Raw genomic sequence first — 23,557 nt, 5'->3', positions numbered from 1 at the left:
CCGGTCAAAGCACGACATGTGCGATCACTGTAAGGTACCGCGGTGCATACTAGGCACAGGCACAGGCACAGTGCATTTCCACTACCAGTGCAGTGTCACTGTGTCACGCACGAAGTGGCCTTCCCCCCCTCCTGCAACACAATGCAATCGTGACTTAGAGGTCCATTGCGGCTCCCATGCTGTGTAGCTGATGAGGTGCTCCCATGGCAGCTGCTATGAATGATGGAGATGCCTTCGGAGGGACGACAGACACATACATGAAATGGCCCTTCTGATTTATCTTGTGGTTGTAGCACATTTGGGACCAAAGTTTGACTAGTTCGCCTGTCATCAGTCCCTCCCTGCTTGGAAGCATTGGGATTCAGCAGAACCTTGTCTTTTGTTGGACAGTGCATCACATGCTACGATCAAGTCTCCTTTGATATCATGGCAGCTATGATTGAGGCCATCAAGGAAGATTATGCAGATTGCAAGCGACCAACAGTTAGGGGCCTTGCCAATGGCATGAAGCTCTGCGACCCTGCTATGAAGATTGAGCGATGGCCATGGCAAGTTGCAAATGCATGTTGGATTTTGGAGATGAAGATATACTTCAGGGCGACCTCCACAACAGAGATACACTCTTTTGGGGCAACTCTTCACACGAGTAGTTAGACTAGTACAGCACTAGATGGAGCTTCTGTAAGCTGTCTGGATGTTAAATATGGTACTTTTGATGTAGTTGGAAAACATTCTTCATGTTCTTGTTTTGACACATGCCTACTGCAATAGTAATGCAGTCATAGTTGTGATTTTGTTAAGTACTCTAAACAGGATGGGCTTATGAAATGTTCACTACATTTCCTGATCTTTGTAAATATTTCTCTTGCCAAACTACATGTGTGTATTTTGGGAGAATATGATCGTGCTCAGCCCCTGGCAATACCACCTTTTAAAAAAATTCCACAAGGTTGTCTCACATTCTTTTATTGATTGATCAATTCATACATTTAGCAGTATGACTTCTCTTGGCATTGAGGTCCATCTCAAGATGTATCCTCTGTTGCTTTTCTAATGCAAACTTGGTCATTGCGAATGGACCTTACAATTTGCATCATACGGATATCAGATGCTTGTGCTACGGCTATTGTGAATTACCTCTATTTGCACATTTGATTTTGATCTCTGATTTAACTTCTATTAGGAAATATTTTTGTTTTGTAGAATAATTTTTTAAACCAAGATTTTTTGTTGATGTCATTGTGTGGAAGTTTAAAGAATTCAAATTGAGCATGTTGATTGAAATTTTTATATAGACAAGTCACTTTCTGTGTGCACTTTGGGTTTTCACATAATGAAAATTAAACAGGTTTTCTAAAGACTAAATCTGGTTGATGGATACCTTCAACATGTGGTGCTCTTGCAAGTATGTAGGTGCATGCAAGTGGTGCTGCCTTTTTGTTAAACTTGTCATGTATATTGGATTTTCGGACTCCAGAAAGTGCTCAAGTACAGAGGTGCAGTAATCTGATGTTGCCTATTTGGTAAGCTCTTCGTCTAGATTTACATATACCATAATTTATTGATTGTCTCTGATTGAGATAGTTGCAAAGTTTCGTTGACGCAGGGCTACATATTGGAACATCGCCATGGACAAAGGACAGGTTGGAGCAACATCATACAGAAAAAAGAGGTGAGCCAATGTACTCTCTCAAGAATGGGTGCTCTCTATCCAACATGCTGTCTGAAATTACGAATGTATATACTGCTTATGATCATTGCTAATGAGTCTGAGCGTTTTGCTTAGAATTGCTAATGTCACCTTTGTGGGGCAGAATTTTTTAACGCCTGTGCCATGGCTATGTTTTCCTGCCGAGCTGGTGATGGCACCCTTTCCCTGCGGGCGGAGATTGGTGACTGCCATTTGTTGCATTGCCTGAGGATTCCAAATGTGCCTATATTGGTGTTTCTTCTTGTTGCCAGGTCTGTGTGCCTTTATCTCATTGTGCATCGATATGTCTCTCCATCTCCACTTTGTGTCAGGTCGTGAATTGCATTGTAGCTCCATATATGTCAGACTTGGTGTAGGTTCTGAAATCTTCTCTTCCACCCCTTTGCCTCTTTTAATTACAGAGTTGCATCTAGAAACGGCAATGGTCTCTGCATGAATATGAAAACTGGATTGGTGTTTTCTTTTCTTTACAAGTTTGATTGCTTGTCTTTTCAAGCTGAGCTTGCATTATGGAATTTTATTCCACAATTCTTGGCTTGACTTGATTGTCAGTCATCATGCCCACAAATTGGAGGAAACTGTGGAATTTATTGCACAGTGAGACATGCATGGTCACACAGTTGCATGCAGATAAGACTCATTGATTTATTAGCATTAGAAATTGTTCTTGCTTCCATTATTGTAGATCATTGCTTGTACTTTGGTTTGTCTTCATCAGTTTGCACTCACACCAACACTTGATGCCTGCATTGAATGCTCATGCATTTGTGCCATCTAGTTGTATGTGCGATCACTTCTTTGCAAACTGTCAATGGTTTAATTTAAACTGCAAGTGGTTTTTTTATGTTCGTACCAGATTGGCCTTCGTGCTGGGGGGCTTGCATGCGCCCAGCCACTACATACATGCAATTTCATCCTGTCAACAATACAAAATTTGTAAAAATCACACACAAAAAATCAGATTTATTTGTGTGTACTATCTTGGTCATGCAGACACATGCAACCTTGGCAACACACTCATATTTTGGTTTTCAGAATGTATTATCCTCTGCTTGCAACGTATTGGATATTGCAAACAAAGGGCTAAAGTACTTCACAATCTGATCATGTCTGGAAGTTGCATTCTGTAATAGGGAAATTCATGATCACATCATCATGTCTAGAATCTGCATTCTGTAATTATATAAATTCACTATCACAATCAGACCAGGACCAAAAATGTCTTCCTGCAATAAGTTTGGGGATATGACCAGCTGATGCTACATTGGGCTCTGATGATAGATAGCCTGCATGTAGTATGGACAATTGTCGGAAATAGTTGGAATATTTTGTGCTATTTGTAGGAGATAATTGCTATAAATCTTGTTTTCCCCTTGTGTGATTATGTCATTGCTGTTGCTAACACTCAACTTTTTCATTGTGATGCAGATATTTCAACCCACATGGCAAAGCTCGCATCTTTTCCTGTCATAGTGCCTTCATTCAGAAAGTACAGAGGTCTAACATGTTCATAGCATAAAACATGCTTCTCGATTTTAAAACATGATCAGTAGTTTGCTTCTCTGCTTCTTCCATATGATGCACCCGTAGCAGTGTTCAAACATGATACTGTTGCAAAGTGTTTCTATCATTGAATGGGTTGCCATATGGATTCTAAACATCGAGGATGCAATAAATGATTTCTGTCGATATTGAAGTAAGTGATTTTTGTCAGGTCTCAAGTTTCCAACTGGTTTGCAGGCCAACAACCAAGCATTGTAAGGGAAAGTTAGTGGATGCATGATCAGCAGAAACAACCAACATTGAATAGATTACATGAAAACAGGTACTTATCCTAGCAGCACAGTAATATCAGAATTGCTCTTCTGAATTCAAATAAACTTCAAGTCTCTCAAAATTGCAGGGCAATAGTGCAACCAACCTGTGTTGCCCTTGATGCAATCTCCTGGCTTTGAAAGTACTGCTCAACAGGTAGCCTTAATATTAGAAATGCCCTTTTGAATTCAAATAAACTTTAAGTCTTTCAAAATTGTAGGGCAACAGTGCAACCAACCTATGTTGCCCTTGATGCATAGTGACAGGAAACGGCCGGAACGGCCCCCTGGCGCGTAGAATCGCCGTCCCCAGCATGTATCTATCATGGACCGCGTTTCCAAATGATGGAACGTTCCCTGTCCCATTTCAGACAGGGAACGTAGCAGGGAATGCGCGTTCCCTGCTGTGTTCCTTGTCTGAAACGGGACAGGGAACGCCACATGGCAAAACTTACCTGCGCCCGGCCGCCTGCATTCTGCTTCCGCCTGCGCCCAGTTCGCGTTCTACTCCCGCCCAGACTCCAGTCCTGGCCTGCATCCTGCTCCCGCCTGCATCCTGCCCGTAGCCACCTTCTTTCTCTTCTTTCTTCTTCTTTCTTCTCTTCCTTCTGTTCCCTCTCTTCCTTCTTTTTCTTTCTCTTTTTTCTCCTCCCACCTCCCACCTCCAACCTCTTCCTTCTCTTTCTTCTTCTTCTTTCTCTTTCTTCTCTTCCTTCTCTTCCTTCTCTTCTTCCTTCTACCTTCTTTTCACTTCTCCCTTCTCTTCTTCCTTCTTCCTTGAACCTTCTTGCTTCTCTTCCTTCTTCTCCTTTTCTCTTGAGTCTTTCTTCTAAGTTCTTTTCCAAGTTTCAAGTTCTCCTCTTTTCTTCTTCTTCTCCCTTCTCTCCCTTTCCCTTCTCTCTCGACTCTTGAGTGAGTCTTGACTCTTGAGCCTTTTCCCTTCTCTCGAGCCTTCAATTTTTTCTTCTTTGGACTCTTGAACCTTCAATTTTCAGCCTAAAATCATAAATGGCTTCATCTTCCCGTCCCGCTCGTTGGGTTGGTGGTCGAGGAAGGTCTGATGATTGGTCATGGTGGGAAGAAGTAAATGCTGACCGCCTTTTGAGTGGTGGAGGATCTCGACCATGGACTTGCAAGCTTTGCCCATACAAGCGAACTAGTGGAGCAAACAAGGTAATCCATTGAGCCGAGTATTTGTATTTCAAAATTTTATTGATTTTAATTTTTCAAAGTTACTTAAATATTAGAATTTGGACTACCAATTGTCACTTGTTTTATTTTAATATTTATGCATAATCAGGTCCGAGCTCATCTCTTACATGAGCCAAATTCAAAGGTGCAGTTTTGTCCGAATGTGACCTTGGAGAAGCAAAGGGAGCTTTGTGACCGTGTAGTAGGTCAACAAGCTTATCTTGCATCTAGACCACGACGTGTTGCAGTTGACCCTGCAACTTTTGTGACACCATTCCCATCAGATGTATCTAAAGCAGGGTTAGTATCAGGAAGTGCGACCTCCACACCTACTGCAGGCATTGCATCAGCCATGGCATCAACGCTACACGTTGCACGTAGACAAAGCACACTTGATGTTAGTTGGGATCCCAAGAAGAAGGAAGATGTGAATACATCAGTGGCATGCTTTTTTATCATGATCATATTCAATTTCGTGCAGCTAGGTTAGAGTATTTTAAATTGATGTGTAAGAAGATTGGTGAATATGACCCTTCGTATGTACCTCTGTCATCAGAGACCTTACGCACCACTTTGCTCGACAAGGAAAAGTGCCTTATTGAGCGAGCAACAGTGACTAGAAAGAGCATGTGGGCTAAAAATGGAGTTTTCTTGATTGCTGATGGTTGGAGTGATACATGCAAGCGATCCATTCATGGTATGGTTGCTTATTCCGGTGGGGAAATGTATTTTATATCTTCACATGATGTATCAGGGACAGGAAATTCAGTAGATGTAATTGCAACAGAGTGGGTTACAAGGGTTGAGCTTATTGGCCCAGAGCATATTGTGGGATTTGTTGCAGATGGAGAGCTTGCAAATAGGGCAGCATGTGCTATTATTCAGGGATATTATCCACATATCACAGTTTTATATTGTATGGCTCATTGCTTGAACAACCTACTAAAGGATATTGATAACCTGTTATGGATTGTACTTGTCATAGAGCAAGGAGCTCAAATGATTAGCTTTATTTTGAATCACTAGTTTTTTTGCCATTATTTTTCTTTGCAGTCGAAGAAGACACTTTTAAAATACTTTGATGCCAGATTTGCCTTTAATTTCTTGATGCTAGGCAGGTTAAGAGAATGCAGTGATATCTTGAGGCAGTTATTTCTTACTGATGAGTTTACCTCATCAACATTGATAGATATTTCTACAGGTATCTTATGCTTGGAAAAAGCAAATAACTTCACTTTTTGGGATGATGTAAAGCGGATAGATGCTATGGTATCACCCATTGTACATTTATTGAGGGTTATGGATGCTATGCAACCTTGCATTGGCAAGGTATATGAGACTATGGATAGGTTGAATGAAAAGTTGCAGGAATTGACATCAAATGATGAGGCGCATAAGAAAATACACAATTTAGTTGTGACAAGGTGAAACTTTTATAGTTCACCCATGCATGCAACTGTATTTGTTGTGGATCTTGAGTTTCAGGGCAAGGGTCAGAAGAATGACATCGAGGTTATGGATGCATGGAGACTTATATTGTCTCGTCTAGTGCTTGATTATGGCACTAGACGAAAGATCAGAGATTAGCTTTCATGTTATAGGACCTTTCGGGGTTCTTTTGGTTGTGGGGATGCACAGAAGGATCGCTGTAAGATTGGGGTAGCTTTATGGTGGGAGGACTATGGTTCGGATGGTCTTGAGTTGTAACTAGCCATCCGTATTTTGAGTCAATCAGTTAGCTCTTGTTTGGAGCAATTGTGGAGTATATATGCTCACATTGCTTCAAAGAAGAGGAACCGTCTTGGTATGGAGAGAGCAAACGATCTAGTATTCGTTAGTGCTAATTTGAGGATGTTATGTAACAGTATGACAACAAAGCCTGATCCATTCACAGAGTGGGAGATGCAGCAAGAAGAGGAAACATATGTTGATGTTGAGGGAGATGCAACAATTCATGGTACATATGATGATGAGGCTGGTACTTCAGGAGTGGCTAGAGCAGCCTCAGATCATAATCATGATCTTTGATTTAGTTTACTTATCATGAGTCTCATGATACATGACACATTTACATTATATATGATATTATGATCATTGATGATAGTGTGATACTTGGGATGTTGACAGTTGTGCCATGCCGATATTATATTTGTACTTGAGTCTTGTAGTCTTGCAGTTGTCCTTTGGGCTATTTTGACATGTCGCATTTTGCTTCTGTCTAGAGATTAGACTTTATATTTTCAGTATTTTTTGGGACAATGAGTATGTTCTTTCAAAGATTAGACTTCAATTTCATATTTGTAATCTTTTAAGTTTTTTGGTAATGGTACCATAGGCATGTTGTTTTAGCTTAGACTTTAAAGTTTAGCTCATTGTTCATTGTTTTATCATTTATGATTTTTGGCATATGTATTATGGATTTTATTATTTATAATTGAATAGCTTATCTCTTGAGCCTTGTAAGTTGCAATTCATATTAGAATACTTACTGCCAAGATTTTTTCCCTAAGGGGCATCCCATCATTTAATTGATGCTCTGGCATATGCATCCAATTTTCATTCCGGTTGTGTGTTTCTAAAAATGATAGAAATGTTTGCTGAAATATGTTTGTGATTTTGTTTTCAGTCATTATAACTGTCAAAGAGTCGTGCCTGACCATACAAGATTGAAGTATGATTCTGCATCCCAGACTTCTTGTGATTTGTCACCATAGCATGGTTTTTGCTGACCATATGCAAGAGTGAAGCATATCAATGGAGTGGAGTTTTGAGCTAAAGTGGTGAGTTGGTTAGCAAGGATGCCAGTAGCATAACTAGCATGCAAGGGACTATGTGCTATGTTGCTCTTGAGTATGGTGGGAATGGAGTACTTTCAAAGAAAAGTGACAACTCTGATTTTGAGTTTTTGTGCTAGTTATTTTGTCACGTAGATGCCCTATTTAGGTGATAGTGTCACCTATGAAGGAGTTTGAGAGGGATAGCCTTATGTCCTAGGCTTGGATCTTATCTTAGTCAGGAAAGCTCTTGGATGTGATGGATGAAAGGCTTCACAAAGACTCTAATTAAGAGCAGACCATTTTATGCACAACTCTAGCTTTGTTATGCTTGTAATGGGTGGCTACCACAAGGCCTTTTGAATTGTAGATCTGTTGGACTACCATTTTGTTGTGAATACCTTATTGCCAACCATGCCGACCTCCCCTCTATCATTGCTGAAGCGTAGGGAGAAAGCGAAAGCAGAATTTGCTATTCGAAGGGCCATAGCATGAGTCACAAAGTGCAAGGGAAAAGCTTGTAGGAGAGTGTTGACAATGCTAAAGTGAAGATGATAAGAGGAGTAAGTTGTTGGTTAGTTGTGTTGAAAGAGGCAATAGATTTGGTGCTGCAGTGAAGGCAAGAAGAGGAGGAGCATGATGTTGGTCTTAGTCGTTCGCTGGGTTGAAAGAGGCGACATATCTTGTGCTTTTTGAACAATATTTTAAAAGGAAGGTGGGGTTTTTTTAAAAAAACCCCCAATGTGGCCTCATTTTTTGGCTAGTAGGCACCTTCCAGAAAACTATTCCCTTTTGGGAACCCTTGCAAAAACAGCTCCATGGTGTAGGAGAAGCATATGCCATGCTTGCATTTTGAGGAATCGAAGCAATTGGAGATGGGATGGAGCCTCAAACCTCTAATGGTGCCTGCAACAAGTTTGATACCAAGGACAAGCCAAGTGGTGGGGGAGGGGGAGCCAACGGCATGGGTGAGGCGTCGTGTGGTTCACCCTAATCACATACCCATCCAAGAATTGATTATTCATTTTTGGTAGTGTGACCTCTACTTGAGCATCCTCAAGGAAGGTGACAAAGATGAAGCCCTTCGACTTGTTCATCTCGCAGTCCGTGATGACACGACAATTGATAACCTTGATGTGTGCTTGGAAGGCCTTGCGGAGGGACTTCTCATCAGTGTTGTATGCCACGTCACTGACAAAGAGGTGGGACATGACTCGTGTCTGCATAAATCTAAATCCATATCTGAAGGCTTGGCCTCGCATATTTTGATCCTCTTTCCTATCCTTGGTACCCTCGTGTCAATCTCAAACATATTTGTCAAAGCATATGTCACATGCAATAATTTACATCCACCAGACCCAGCCTTATCCTATCTAGAAAACTATTCTACAAGACCACCTTGTTGAAAACTGTTTGTATCTTTTGAACCATAACTCGGATCACCAAGATTTAAAGAGAAAAATTGTAGTCCTACTCGTGATGTGGAAGATTGCTGAAGACACCTAGACCAAATTCCAAAGATTTCAGCTCCAAAAATTTTCTACGCAACCTGCAACTGTGCATTACAACATGCAATCCTAGCCAGATATCGACATCCCTGACTCTATATCTCCTGCATACAAACTTGGGTGTCAACCAAACTTTGTAGGATCATTTCCAAGGTATCAAATCCCATTCTGTATGCGTCGGTCACTATTAATACTCTCCCAATTAAAATAGTTTGACATCTTGAGTTCAACTCTGTCTGTCCACTACAGTCTCCAACAATCATATCGCCCTCCTAGGTCAAACATCCACTGGATAGTCGACCAATAAGGCGTACATACATGCAAGACAACACCTTTAGCTTGAAATAACTTGTATATCACATGAAATATGCCAAGACCAAAGATCCACATCATGAACCCACTTAGTGTGCTTAGGTTGTTTTTCTTTGCATCTCGAATGAATGTATCCTCTGTAGCATGTATCCATCAATGTCTCTCTTGTATTTTCTATTATATGTTTATCCTTGACATTATCCATATTCTCTTTCTTAGTATCATTCATTCCTTTGAACTTTGTAGCATCTACATATTCAGTCAGCATATTTGCATCATCAAACTTTATAGCATATGCATTCACAAACTTTGTGTTACCTTTCAGCTCTTTTTCATCTTGAATCTCTATATCATTTGCAAGCTCTTTCATAGTTTCCTATGCATCATCATGTTCTTTTGCATCCTACATGTCATGTGCTTCATCTGCTAATACTACATCTGTAACTACCATTAATGCATCTGTATCTTCAAGCAAAAGTCAAAATCTTTGCATCTTCAGTATTCTCCTATAATGCCTTTGTCATATTCTTTGTCAAATACAACTCTTGCTACAAATGGGCAGTAGCCAACTCTTTCAACTGAAATAAATTAGCCCTCTTCTCTTTGAATTGCATGAGAAGAGCCCCAAATGGTGTACATTGAAATTCATCATCGACAAACTCTTTTGGTTGAAATATATCAGCTCTCTACTCTATTTGTTGAAATAAATCAGCATCCAACTCTTTTTGTCGATTGTTATCATACTGTATCTCAATTTTCAGCATCAAAGAATTTCTAAATCTATAATGTTTGCATCATCTTGAGTCACTCTTTTCTTTTGCGTGTGTCTCATCATCTACTCAAAGCTAAGTCTAGCAAGAGGAGGAGACTATTCATCCCCTCTAGTCGATTTCTCCAAAGTACGTGTATTGCTTTTATCTCTCTTTTGCTTTTTCTCTACAATCTTCTTTCCCTTTGACTTCGTCTCAATCTACAACCCATAAATCGAAGCATCCCTAACGATAAAAGCTAACCGTGTAGGCATATCCTCAAGTATCTTCTTCATTCCACCTTTACCGAATTTTGGAGCTATAGGCATACCTGTCTCAGTCCCACATATCTTTTCATCATAATCCCAAAAAACCAAATTCTTTCTCTTAGCATCTCTAAATGACTCGCAATCTTCACGCTCTTGCCCAAGGCTATCACACGAAATGCATATTTCCACAATCTTTTCTAGGTGGAGCTCGTGAAGGACTAGCTCCTCCAAGATTATCAATCTTAGCCATTTTAATCCAAAAATATCTCATCTTCTCCACCAACTCGTCTATGGCACCGTCCTTCCTTGATACTGGAAAAAAATCTAAAGATTGCGGCCTAGGCAGAGGCTCATGTCATGATGGAGTTTCAATAGTGCATGATTCCATTAGCATATCTATATCTCTTTATCAATTTAAATACTATATCCTAAACATATTTTCAATCTAATTTCAGTCCATTCTCGATAGAATTATCTTTAAGAAGCTCCTCAAGCTACATTTGCAATGGAGGATTCGCAGCCTAAGGATAAATAGAACCTTCTTGGGAAGAAGAAAAAGCTACTTAGTATTGCTCAACTGCTCATATTTTTGCTTGAACTCCCTTTGCTTGGCAATAGAAAAACACTTGCTAGGTTTCATGACCCATTCTAAGAAAGAGCACTTGGTTACTTGGTCCGCATCCTCAAGAAAACTTGTCTTTTAGGGCCTTCTTGAAACAAGCCCATGTCAAACCATGTTCCTATATAGAGTTTGGATACGCATTCATAGCTTCATAAGACACTTTTTTGTTGAATTTGGACATCTCACTCAATGGGATATTTTTACTCCAATTTCTCTTCATACTCACAAAAACCTTGAGAGGTTATTGCCATTAAACCTCTTCATCTTGGAAACAATATCCTATAAGGTCCTAAATATGACCTCCTCACACTGTATCAACTCATATGTTCGCATGAAGTTGTGGGTTTCATGATTTCCTCCAATCTTGCACCATAGACTATGTAGAAGACATTTGGCTGGTCTTTATCTTAATGTAACCATGGTGAATCAAATAAAGGGACAAGACAGGAGACAAGGGAGAGTGACTAAAGCGAACCCTTTCTATCAATGAAAATCTTTGGCAAGTATAGTAAACTTTTTAAGCCAAAGGCTAGATCTCAATATAGATACAAGGACCTTAAGATACAATGATCTTAGTAATCCCAAGCAAATACCCTGTGATACAATGAAGAAGAAGTCCCAAAACTCTCTTTTTGATACAAAAATCTTGCTCTCTTGCAAGTAGAGACCAAAGTACATGCAAAACTTGTTAAAAAAATTGCCCAAGGTCATGCTCTTTACATCTACTCTTGTAGGTAAACTCAAGATGATCTCTCGACTTAAGATGTGTATCTTGGGTAAGCCTTGTTGGGCATAAGATACCTGAGATTGCAGTAAATCACTATATACCTACAATATCTCTATAATAACTCATAAAATTAATTGCCTAGACCTTGCATACATGATCTTTGCCCCTATTTATAGATGTTCACTGCAATTCTTAGATTTGCCTTCTCAAAAGTATGTGATTAGCCTCTAAAGCAAAAGTCTATTTGTGTCATTTACTTATTGTCTACCTTGAACGGAGTGAGTTTGAGTGTAGTGTACTTGATTCCCAAAGAGAGTCAGAACTAAGCAAAATGGGCCCATGCATTAGTGAGGAAAGTTTCCATTTCTCATGGTAGTGACTCCTTTTCATCATCTACCTTGAATTCAATGAGTTGCAATGTTGGGTATCTCATTTCTAGGGAGGGTCACTACCAAGCGAAAAAAGCATCTCCTTTAGAGAGGAAGGGCTCCATATTGCTTGGTAGTGACCCCTTTTATAGGTGTCATTGAAGCTTCATATTTTCTTTTCCTTTTACCAAAAACTTTGTTTAAATCAAATGAACTTCCTTACCATATAGTATATGAAATTGTTTTCTCCCTAGGCATCCTTCATGGAGGTTTTGAATTTGTTGAGGGCCATCTTAAAGGCTGGGAGATACTCAATGGACCAAGGTGTTTTATCACAATACATGAATACTATGTCCAATGCCTCCTAGACTTCAGCCTTTCTATTCCTTGCTTTTTCATCATCCCTGTGGTCTTTGGCTGCATTGTATAGCACTTTTCATTGGTTGTGATGAATGCAAGAATCTTTTTTGAACTCGCTATGGAAGCCCAAAAACCTTCTGGCATTAACATCACCTATTGAGGGTAACTTGGGAACACTATTTTCATTTTTAGATCTCTGAGGATGTGTCTCAATCACAACATTTCCCCCTATGGAGACCAATGTTTGACAAAACCCTCTCAATAGCCCTAATAGCACTATCCTTGGACTTTTGGGGTTGTAATTTCCATGCAAATCCAATGTACAAATGCACGATTTTCTCAACTATTATTCACAAGGTGTTGGGTGTAAAGGCCCTCTTACTCCCGCTCTCACGAATAAATTTACTTGTATATGTGATTGACCCTAAGTATAAATGCATTCTTTTATTCTTTGTGTGTACCATACTGGTACATACCCAACTCGAGTCAACTCATCATTGTTTTGCTTGTTTAGGGGTAGTAGGTGTTTGTTTTGACTAAGTTGAAGTTAGTCAACAGTAGTCGGTATGAAGTATTGGTTAGCTACGACATGTCAAGTCTCGACTAGGTAGGCGATAGTGTTTTAGGTAGTTGATATGTCAGTTTTGACTAGGTGGCATCAGTGTGACTTGCGAGACTGTAGGTTGTGACTATCGACAGGCAGGTGTATGTCATGGGAGGCTGTTAGAAGGGCACAACAACATTGCGAGATATTTTAGGCATTTTTTGTTCATTTTTAAATTATTTTTTGTAGCAAATCCCTTGCTCATTGATGGGGGTTTATTGGTGCAAGCACAATTTGTAGAATTGTGCAGATTTGTGTCTGGAAATTTAGGGCTCTTCCAAGATTTGATGCTATTTATGCCAAACAGAGTCATTTGATCCAAAAATTGTAGACATTGTGCGCATTTGCTCCAAAAGTTTTGGGGCTTTTCATGTACAAGTGAAAACTTGCTCTAATGATTTAATTTCATTGAAATTTATGCACTTTTGGATTCCAAAATTTGGGGGTTTTGTTGAATTTGTAAAATTTTTGCAATATTTGTCTATATTTGATACTCCAGATAATTTATTAATGCAATTGGGATAGTTTTATTATACAAATTTTGGGGCTTTTTGCATTAGTGATGCATTTTGAGTTAATTTGTGCTTTGACAATGAAATTACAACAAATTCACTCCTGGTGAGTGGGAGAAATTTTGGACTTGAGATGTATTAAATGTTATAAAATGGCATATTCTCTTGGTACGTGTATTGCTAAATGCTCATTGTGCAGTGAAATAGTGGTACATACAATACTTGGGTTATTGCATTTGGGCATTATGGTGATGCATTATTGAAGTGGGAGGTATCTTTTCTGTATATGTATCAGATTTGGTTCATGTATATGATATTGTAATCAGCACTCTGCTTCTTGGGTACTTTTAGAAGTGTAAGTTTGCGAACTTGCTGTTATATTAAACAATCTTACTATTGATTGAAAGAATTCAACATTTTATTGTAGTTTTTATTGCTAAAAAGGATTGGCAGCAGTGCATCTATATTTGATACAAAGAATCTTTTTGAGATTCGCAAAATTGAAAGAAATGGCTTTGATATTTGGAAATATCATATGTAGGGTATACTTTTTCTAAAGGATTGTGATGATGCTTTGGAAGAACATAAACATGTTGCTTTTTCAGATGAGGATTGGGCTAAAATGACTAAGAAAGCCGTCACTTATGTCAAAATGACAGTCCCAGATGATATCTTGGTTGATATCAAGGGACTTACCACTGCATATACAGTTTGGGAGAAACTCAATGCTACGTATGAGAATACAACTCCTGTCAATTAGATCCATCTTATGTGAAAGTTGGTCAACGAAGCTTGATGAGTCTAAACCTACCTAAGAGCATTTAAGTGCTTTCATTGGTATTTTGACTCAGTTACAAGATTCGTGCTTCCCGGCTTTTGATCCTAAGCTAAGAGCTATCTTATTGCTCATGACTTTGCCAAATTCATGGGAAGCATTGGTTGTGTCATTGAGCAACAACCCTAACTTGACATTTGATGGTATGTGTGGTTCTATTCTCAATGAGAAGGTTAGACGCAAGCAAGTGGGGAAAACAATGGATCAACTTATAATGTAAGAGGATGAACTGAAAAGAGGTCCAATGTTGTAAATAAGCACAAAAATTACAGTAAAAGTAAGGAAAAACAAGATATCACTTGCTAGTAGTGTAGATGCTAAGGGCATGGAAAGCTTATTTGCAAATACTATAAAAAGGAGCCAGAATGCAAGAAGTAGGCTAATGCAAAAGACAAAAAGAATGAGAAGGATGATAGCTCTACCCTTAAAGAAATAGAGAAGTCAAATTTTGTATCTAATGTTGTTATTGAGAAGGTAGAAGAAGATAAAGATGCTGATTTGTTGATTACATCTTTAGATCCACATGTTATGACAATGGTGGAAAACATGCATATCACTAAAAGGAATGCGATAGATGCTTGGTTGTCTATTCATGATGGTTTGTCACAATCTTGGATTGTTGACAGTGGTGCTTGATTTCATGTAACTCCATCTTTGGAGTGTTTTTCTTCTTATGTAGCAGAGGTAACCTTGGGAAAGTTTACCTAGGGAATAATTATGCATGCCATATTGAAGGAGTAGGTACTATACACCTGGCTCCATGAAATGGCTAGGAATTAATTCTTTATGATGTTAGGTATGTATCTCGCATTAAGAAGAGCTTGCTTTTTGTTGGACAATTAGACAACAAGGGTTATTGGTGGTGGAATATGGAAGATGCATAAATGATCCATGTAAGTCACTAGAGGCGGTAAAGAGGGAACTCTCTATTATCTTCATTGCAAGGCACTTCTTGGAGAGTTTGTTGTAGTTGCAAAAGTGTAGTAACACATGGAGCTATGGCATAATCATGTTGGACACATGGGCCAAAATGGCTTACATGCACTTTCTTCACTTGAAAGAGTTGACGTGAAAAACTCAGCTTTATTTTTGTGCTTATTGTGTTTTGGAGAAACAAGTAAAGAGTTCCTACTTTCATGGAGCCTCTAGGAAGGCATGTATTTTGGATTTAGTTCATTTTGATGTATATACCATGCCAATAAAAACTCAGTGGTCTCTATTATTTTGTGTCTTTTATTGATGACCATTCTAGAAAGCTATGGGTTTACTTGCTTAAGTAGAAAAGGGAGGCATTGGACACCTTTAAAAGGTTTTATGCCTTTGTTAGTACTCAAAAGGGTTTAAAATTAAAATGTACAAGAATAGACAATGGGAGAGAGTATGTATATGAAAGATTCAATAAGTTTTGTGATGCCAATGGAATTAAACGAGAGCTTACAGCTGCTTATAATCTGTCATCTAATGGTATGACTGAGCATATGAATCACACTTCATGTTAGAAGATTCAGTGAATGTTATCCATAGCTAATCTCTCGCAATTGTTTTGGGGGGAGGCACTTAAAACCATGGTGCATATTTGCAACCGATCTCCATATCGTGCACTTGAAAGTGGCATCCTTGAAGAGGTTTGGTCTGGCAAAATTGCTTCATATGACCATTTAAGGGTCTTTGGTTACGAATGCTATGTACATGTACCTGTTGATAGTATAACCAAACTTGACATGAAATCCCACAGAGGCATAGTCATGGGCTATGGAGATGAAGGTGAAATGGGTTATAGAGTTTGGGTTTCAAGTATGAGATACTACGCAACTGAGATGTGGTATTTAATGAGTCAAAGCTGTTGAAAAATGCAACATCTAGTGATTTAGAAAAAAAAAAAGTAAAATTTTAGCATGATTAGCCACTTGGATTGCCATTAGCTCACTGAAAATTTAGTTCCATTTGATGCTAGTTTTGATAATCAACATATCATTATTGAGTCAAATGACAATGGGCAACAAAGGGATGCTGAAAATCAGCTTGGGCAATAGAATCAACATGCCAAAAATGCATTAAAGTAGCTTGAAAATGAATTACAACAACTTCAAAATGAAATACAACTTGAAAATGTAGTTAAGAAGCCAAATAATGAGGCCATTGATATTTCTTTGGATGTAGATCCATTGTCTAATAACACAGATCATTGAGTGAGAAGGTCTATACGTGTCAAGAGTCCTATATAGAGGTTTGATCCCTCTTTGGATTGTATTTTACTCACAAATGAGGGTAAGCCTTTCACATATAAAGAGGCATTATCATGTGAGTTAAAGAAAAAGTGGGAGAGTCCTATATAGAGGATTGATCCCTATGTGGATTGTATTTTACTCACAAATGAGGGTAAGCCTTTCACATATAAAGAGGCATTATCATGTGAGTTGAAGAAAAAGTGGGAGCTAGCTCTATAGGAAGAAATGAAATTTTTGTATCAGAATGATGCTTGGGATTTGGTTCCATTCCCCAAAGATAGGAAAGCTATTCCTAGCAAATGGGTATATAAAATCAAGTGTATGGACGGAAAACCCAAATACAAAGCCATGCTTGTGGCTAAGGATTATACACAGAAAGAGGGGATCGAGTTTGAGGAAGTGTTTTCACATGTCAAAATGACTACTCTTCGGGTATTGTTTACTATTGTAGCAACTCTGGATCTTGAACTTGATTAGATAGATGTTAGAATTGCATTCCTGCATGGTGATTTAGAAGAAGAGTTGTATACGAAACAACCAGAGGGCTTTGTTATGCCACGAAAGGAGCACTTGGTGTGGAGTCTTAAGAGAAGCTTGTATGGTTTAAAACAGGCTCCTAGATAGTAGTATAAAAAATTTGATGCCATCGTGCTCTCACAAAAGAAGTAATGTAGATAACTACTTATATATAAAGAAGGCCAATGATGGAAGCCTTATAATGCTTGTGCTTTATGTGGATGATATGCTTATTGCTTGTAAGCATAAAAGCCACATTAATGCACTAAAAAGACAACTGAATTCAATCTTTTCCATGAAGCACTTGCGTGTAGCAGAACACATTTTGGACATGCATGTGACGAGAGATAAAGAGTAGCAACTGTTATACCTTAAAATTAACAAAGTAGATTGCCCAAAAGATGATAAGGCATCTAGCTCTATGAAGGGTGTTCCTTATGCTTCAGCTTGTGGGTCACTCATGTATGCTATGGTTGCCACTAGACTTGATGTTGCTCATATAGTGGAAATTGTGAGCAGGTTTATGTCAAATCTTGGCAAAGCACATTGGGAAGCAGTGAAATGCATCTTCCGATACCTTAAAGCCACACAAAGAAAATGTATTTGCTATGGAAAGGGTATGTTAGATCTGTAGGGATATTGTGATGTAGACATGGTAGGTGACTTGGATACTTGCAAGTCTACTAGCGGGTACATATTTAGTATTTACCTTAACTAGTGGGGCCATTTCTTAGTGCTCTAGATTATAAAAAATAGTAGGACTTTCTACCATTGAGGTTGAATATATTTCAGTGCCACTGAAGCTTCGAAAGAAGCTATTTGGCTTGGTCGTTTGGTCAAGGATTTTGGACTGCCCACCAAAACACCTGTACTTGGATGTGATAGCTAGAGTGCTGTATGCCTAGCTAAGAATGCCATGTTTTATGCATGTACCAAACATATTGATGTGCAGACAGGTTCTGGATGGTGGTCTAATCACATTGACTAAGACCATAACACAAGATAACCTTGCAGATGTTCTCACTAAGAGTCTTTCAAAGGCTCAATATGAGCATTGCATTTGACTAGTCGAAGTTGGTTAAAGGTTCACTAAGGACCTTTAAGTGGGAGGTTGTTGGGTGTAAAGGTCATTTTACTCTTACTCATGTGTATAAATTTACTTGTACATGTGATTGACCCTAATATAAATACATTATTTTATTCATGTGTACCACATTGGTACACACCCAACTCAAGTCTCTACTCTCTCTCCACTCTCTACTGCTATACACATCTCATTCTTTGTGCACACCACCTAGGCACTCTCATTCTCTTTCACAAGGCATGCAATGTGCACATGTGGATGTGTGTTAAAGAGATATCTAGAATGGCTTGAAAGTTTGAATATTTGGTGTGTCTATTGGGTGCCTTGTTCCAACAAGTAGCATTGCACTCCGTGGCCATGGCCATGAAATAAATGCAAGGACTCTTAGCAATGGTACCGTTTGACACATTATACATGCACTTTAGTGTCTTTAAATATGTGGCCATGTGCCACTCCACTTTATATTGTCCAAACCCTTCAATGCTTAGTTTCTCCCCTAATTGGTGACCACTTATTACCTCGGGCATAGAAGTTTGTTAAAACACCTAGTATTAACATCAAAATCTTCAGATATCTTGCTCTGATTGCACACAAAAGTGCAGTGAGTCATGTGAGCCTTCAATCCCCTCGATACGTGACTGAAGAGTCCTATTTATCAAGGTGATAGAAATTCTCTCCATTTTCTTGCCCTTCATAATCTCAATGTCATCCAGCTTGATAATAAAAATGACAACCCCATATGCTTTTGTATGCTCTAACATATAAAACCTAATCATTGCTCTTTATAATGTCCTCACGTCAAAGAAAATGTTGTTACAGTTGTCATAGTTTATTGCTCTTTTCTTTCCATGATAGCTGTCTATGATGTGAAAGGGCTCACCAAGGATTTCCAAGACTCACTAGTTGATGCTATGCCTTGTTTATTGAAACTGAAGATGGCTTTGGAAGCAACGACCCCTTGACCCTTCTCTTCTTCAATGTCTCTTTCATAACTTTGAAGGATTAGGTATAGCTTTGTCTACTAATCCCCACCCTATTTAAGGTGCTTTGGATGTCCTCTTTGTCTAGACAAGACCCATGCATTAACTTTTCAACACATCGCTCCTTGGCTTTCTTAAACCTCTTCTGGGTCAACATGCTCCTTATACTTTGGGAGAAATGATATTGCTATAGATTTTCGATGCTTTTTCCATGTTTCTCGTTGCTTTGTCTTAATGAAGAATGGCCTTGTTGGTTACAATAACAAAGTCACACATATGAGACTTGATTCATAACACATTCACAGAATGACAATTACTTTGGACTTGATGCTCTCGACACATAGAATATAATAATATAAGTAGTTTAAAGTGAGTCACCAACTATTACTGTATTGTTGTTATTCTTCTCCTACAACCTCTGCTTCTAAGCTTGAGAGTCTTGATATTCTTGAGACTTCTCTATCTTTCATGCCACCCAAGGATCATTTCCTTTTGCTTGGCTGGATGTAGCTAGGTTTCGAGCCTCCTTGTTTTTCCTTGGCTCTCCTTTCGATTGTTTCATCATTATAACTCTCTCTTAGAGCAACCACTGGTTTCGTAGCTCCAAAATGTTTGAATGGCCTCCTAGATTTTGTGTATAAGCTAGAATCCCTTGGTTGTTGTCTCTAAGAAACCTTAGCAAAACAAGAAGGAATATGATGAGAATGGAGGGGTGCTTCTTGTTATGGGATCCACAGGATACAACTTGCCATAAGTCCATATAATGATATTCTTTCTACCCTTTGATCTCATTGTCTCCAATGCACTTGATGTGTTAATAGACACGTGGTTTCTCTTGCAAATGGATTCATACTCATATTTAGATCAATATGGAGATGATATAGATGTTTATGGCCAGCCATGTACACAATCGAGTTACAAGCAATGATCCACGCTTGCAATGTTGATGTGGTTTAGAGTACTCAGGAACAAAGATCTTAAAATGGAGAGGGAAGATTTGGGAGAGTTGTTGAAGGGTAGTTTCTATGCAAAAGTGAGGCATTGAAGGTGGTCCATGCAACATCTTCAAAGTTTAACATCAATTAATGAGACAATGAAAGTACTAGGTTGAAAGAACGGTTTGGTTTCACAAAACCACATGCCTTTGGTGAATTGTGTTTAGAATAAAACCAATTTTTTGTTGCTTGATGATTGTCTTTGGTGAAGCTCAACCCACGCACCAATCACTATGCTATGATCCCATTGGGTAGAAGATTTTTTTTTTGAAGAAATGGAAGGATTAAAATATTTAAACTTAAGGATTGAAGTGCCATGGCTCCCTATTAATGGCCATTGGAACTGGTTGCGGATGTGGCGGGGTTGGAGAGAGGGGTCAAGGTTAGGACTTAGCATCTCTCTTTCTCTCTTCTCTTTACTATCACAACAAAAATCATTATAGCTTTCTCTCTCTCTCTCTCTCTCTCTCTCTCTCTCTCTCTCTCTCTCTCTCTCTCTCTCTCAAGGTAGTTACTACATGTATATCCTCTACATCACGTGCATTCAAGGCCTATTTAGAAATATCCTTATCTATGAATTTTTCATGAATAAAACATAAGCATTTTCTATTCAATCTGTAAATAAATCCTTTATATTACATCCCTCTGTATGTAAAAAATACATAAAAATGGTATTTTAAAAATACCTTATTTTGAACCCATGTGATGCACACATATATGCACGAGTAACTTACTCGAGCTCTCTCCATCGAAAAGCTATATACATGGCCTGCTCATGTTCATAGCACACACACACACACACACATACACACACACACACACACACACACACACACTCTCTCTCTCTCTCTCTATGCCCCCCAAAAATAGGCTCACTGTTTAGACCTATTGCAGTAGGTAGCTCCATAGCTTGCTCTCTCTCTCTCTCTCTCTCTCTCTCTCTCTCTCTCTCTCTCTCTCTCTCTCTCTTTGGTGATGGAGAATCCTAGTTACAGTGCTTCTCGCAGCACCGAGAAGAAACATGATATATTGAGAGATTATCCTTTGCCGCTAAATGTAAAAGAGTTCAAAGATTCTCGAGAATTGAGTTTCAAGAGATACTATTGTAAAGTAAGACTATGATGGCGTGTAAGTGAAAAAGCTTTTGCCTCACGTAGTAAAGTATATATGCCTTTTTTACAAGGTTTATTGCATTTTCAATGAGAAGCCCTACGTTTTCAAAGGCTCGAGACCTTAAAAAGGATTGCAAAAATGCAAAAAGACAAGAGAAAGCATGGCTTGCTGAAAGTTGATGAATGCATATCTAGGATGTATGATGGGCTATCTTATATGGATACAATGAATAAACTTTTAGCTATGCTAAAATCTTAGTTAAAGACTAAAAATAACATGGTATAGGTATGCCCTTTAAATATGTACTGATCAATAGTAAAGTTCATGAATTAAGAATATTTATGCTTAGATGATAGGGATGAAGTAAAAGTGAATACAAAGTAAAAAACTATGTAAAAAAATGTGAAATCGATTGCATTGTATTTGCCTCTAAATATTGAGGAGATGATTAAGTTGGCTTCTTATCAACCAAACTTAAGGGATATGCCTTGTGCTTAAATAGTTCATGTTAATTAGCCATAGTTTTTTAATTGTTTGGAATATGATGTACTAAGCTTTTAAATTGTACACGTCTTATAGTAAGCAACTATCATGGGTGCTTTGTGTGTGGACCAATCTAAAATGCATGAAGCTTGTATAATTTGAAGAAGATGATCTATGAAGGTCATGGAGTATTTTTTTCTAGAGGCACATGATTTTTTCTTTGGCTTTCTTGGAAGACCACCAAAACACATGATAACAACATATTAGAAGGCCTTGTGGATGCAAGGTGATGAGGTATCGTTAAATAGAATGAAAATGTTTTGTATATTGTACACATGACCATATCGGGAGTCCTTGTTGAACAACCACATTCTTGATCCATGTACATGTTTAACAACATTGGAAATCTCTTGCAGGAGAACCTCATAGGATCAAGGGGACTCAAAGTTTCGATGGCTACTCATAAAGACCTATGGGGGGTGAATACCCTAGAGGCATTCTAGCTTGTGAAGGTCTACCGGAGGTGAACACCATGCAAGAATATTAATTGTAGACGAATAGAAGGCAAAGAGCATTATCTCAAAGATTCGCAAGCTAAATGGACTATTGCAAAATTTGCATGGGGCCTTCATGAAAGAAAATTGACTAGGTGGTTTGAAGTGTCATGACTTGCACAAGATGTATTAGGTATACACTCATGTAAATCTAGAGTTAATTGCATTCATAACTTGTCATTACTTGATCTTTTTCTTATTTTGAAAAATGTGTACTTCTAATTAATATATTCTACCAATTGGGATCACAAGGCCCCTAACTTCAAAGGCCGACTCAGTGTGATAAACAAGCTTGGCCAACTTATGAAATGGATATCATACAAGGAAAACCCCTCCATAGATTCAACAAATAAAAACTCCATTGAAGTATTTTCTACTTGCATCATTACCATTCAAGTCTATTTACTAGTACACTTCATGGATCAATGATCTATAGTGGGCATAATACACACTAGTTGGATCTTCATTCTTGAATGCTTCATGAAGGCTCAAGGCAAGGCCTAAGGGCTCCATGGTGGAAGGGTGGTTGGCTAAGAGTCATTGGTTTCTATTACAGAATATTAAGGGAATCAAGTTGGTGACATGTGATCCCTATGGCATCTACAAGAGGATCCTTGGATTGTTGGAGAGGTAGGCCCAAAGCCAAGGGTAGGAAAAGAGGATGGATAATTCCCTTGCAAGAAAAATAAATAAGTTTTATATGTTGCATTGTCTAGTCATGGAGAAGTGGCTAAATTTATTTGAGATTGCAAAGAAAATACAAAAACTAAAAAGAAAGGTCTTCAAGGCAACTCACAAAACATGGCACATGCATTTCTAAAGCATTTGGAGGTATTATCTACCTTCATGATCTCTAGTTAGTTGTATAAAGAGTTAAGAAAGGCTATGTAAGAGGGGATCAAAGTAAGTATGGAGGAATGGGAGTTTTCTAGAGGTTGTGCACTCAAGGTAAACAATTGATGGGCATACTTGCTTTGTTATGCATGCTTGCATGATAATCAAACATATTCTCATGGTCCATTTTCTCGTCTTTTAAAGAATAAGTCATATTTGGCTTTGTGGTCTTATGGACAACATTTTTGGGTAAAGTGCATAGACAAAAAATGACACATCTTTGATTGTGGTGTGATTGCGAAGTTTGAATGAGATAGCCATTGTAGGGCTAGAGATTCAAATATTATGGTGGCTAAAATGAAGTAGTTCAAGAAGATCTAAGAGACTTTGGTGTTCAATTATTGTACTTTCAAC

The 23,557-nt window shown here is 38.5% G+C and overlaps 1 protein-coding gene across 8 annotated transcripts; it reads left to right on the top strand.

Annotated features, from left to right (window-relative positions):
* The first annotated feature begins 1,216 nt into the window (after window positions 1–1,216).
* Window positions 1,217–22,516, top strand: LOC148025292 (uncharacterized). Of its 8 annotated transcripts, XM_087692315.1 has the most exons (8): window positions 1,217–1,523; window positions 1,607–1,672; window positions 1,815–1,962; window positions 3,140–3,208; window positions 3,426–3,536; window positions 3,615–3,682; window positions 3,787–4,698; window positions 4,826–7,124. In XM_087692315.1, exons 3-5 carry the CDS (start codon window positions 1,835–1,837, stop codon window positions 3,481–3,483), a joined length of 255 nt encoding a protein of 84 aa, XP_087548441.1. In that variant the 5' UTR covers window positions 1,217–1,523; window positions 1,607–1,672; window positions 1,815–1,834; the 3' UTR covers window positions 3,484–3,536; window positions 3,615–3,682; window positions 3,787–4,698; window positions 4,826–7,124. The 8 variants fall into 8 exon arrangements, with proteins under 8 accessions (XP_087548441.1, XP_087548443.1, XP_087548448.1 ...); XM_087692317.1 differs by lacking the exon at window positions 4,826–7,124 and adding an exon at window positions 22,172–22,516 and having other exon boundaries at window positions 1,217–1,962; window positions 3,452–3,536; XM_087692322.1 differs by having other exon boundaries at window positions 1,217–1,962; window positions 3,140–3,200; window positions 3,452–3,536.
* The last annotated feature ends 1,041 nt before the right edge of the window (window positions 22,517–23,557 follow it).

This window comes from Lygodium microphyllum, chromosome 14 (genome assembly GCF_053477565.2).
Source record: "Lygodium microphyllum isolate KBCC chromosome 14, Lygodium_microphyllum_v1.1.10, whole genome shotgun sequence".
NCBI lineage: Eukaryota > Viridiplantae > Streptophyta > Polypodiopsida > Schizaeales > Lygodiaceae > Lygodium > Lygodium microphyllum.
Note: the sequence above shows the minus strand (reverse complement) of the source record. Positions and strands in the feature narration are given on the sequence as shown.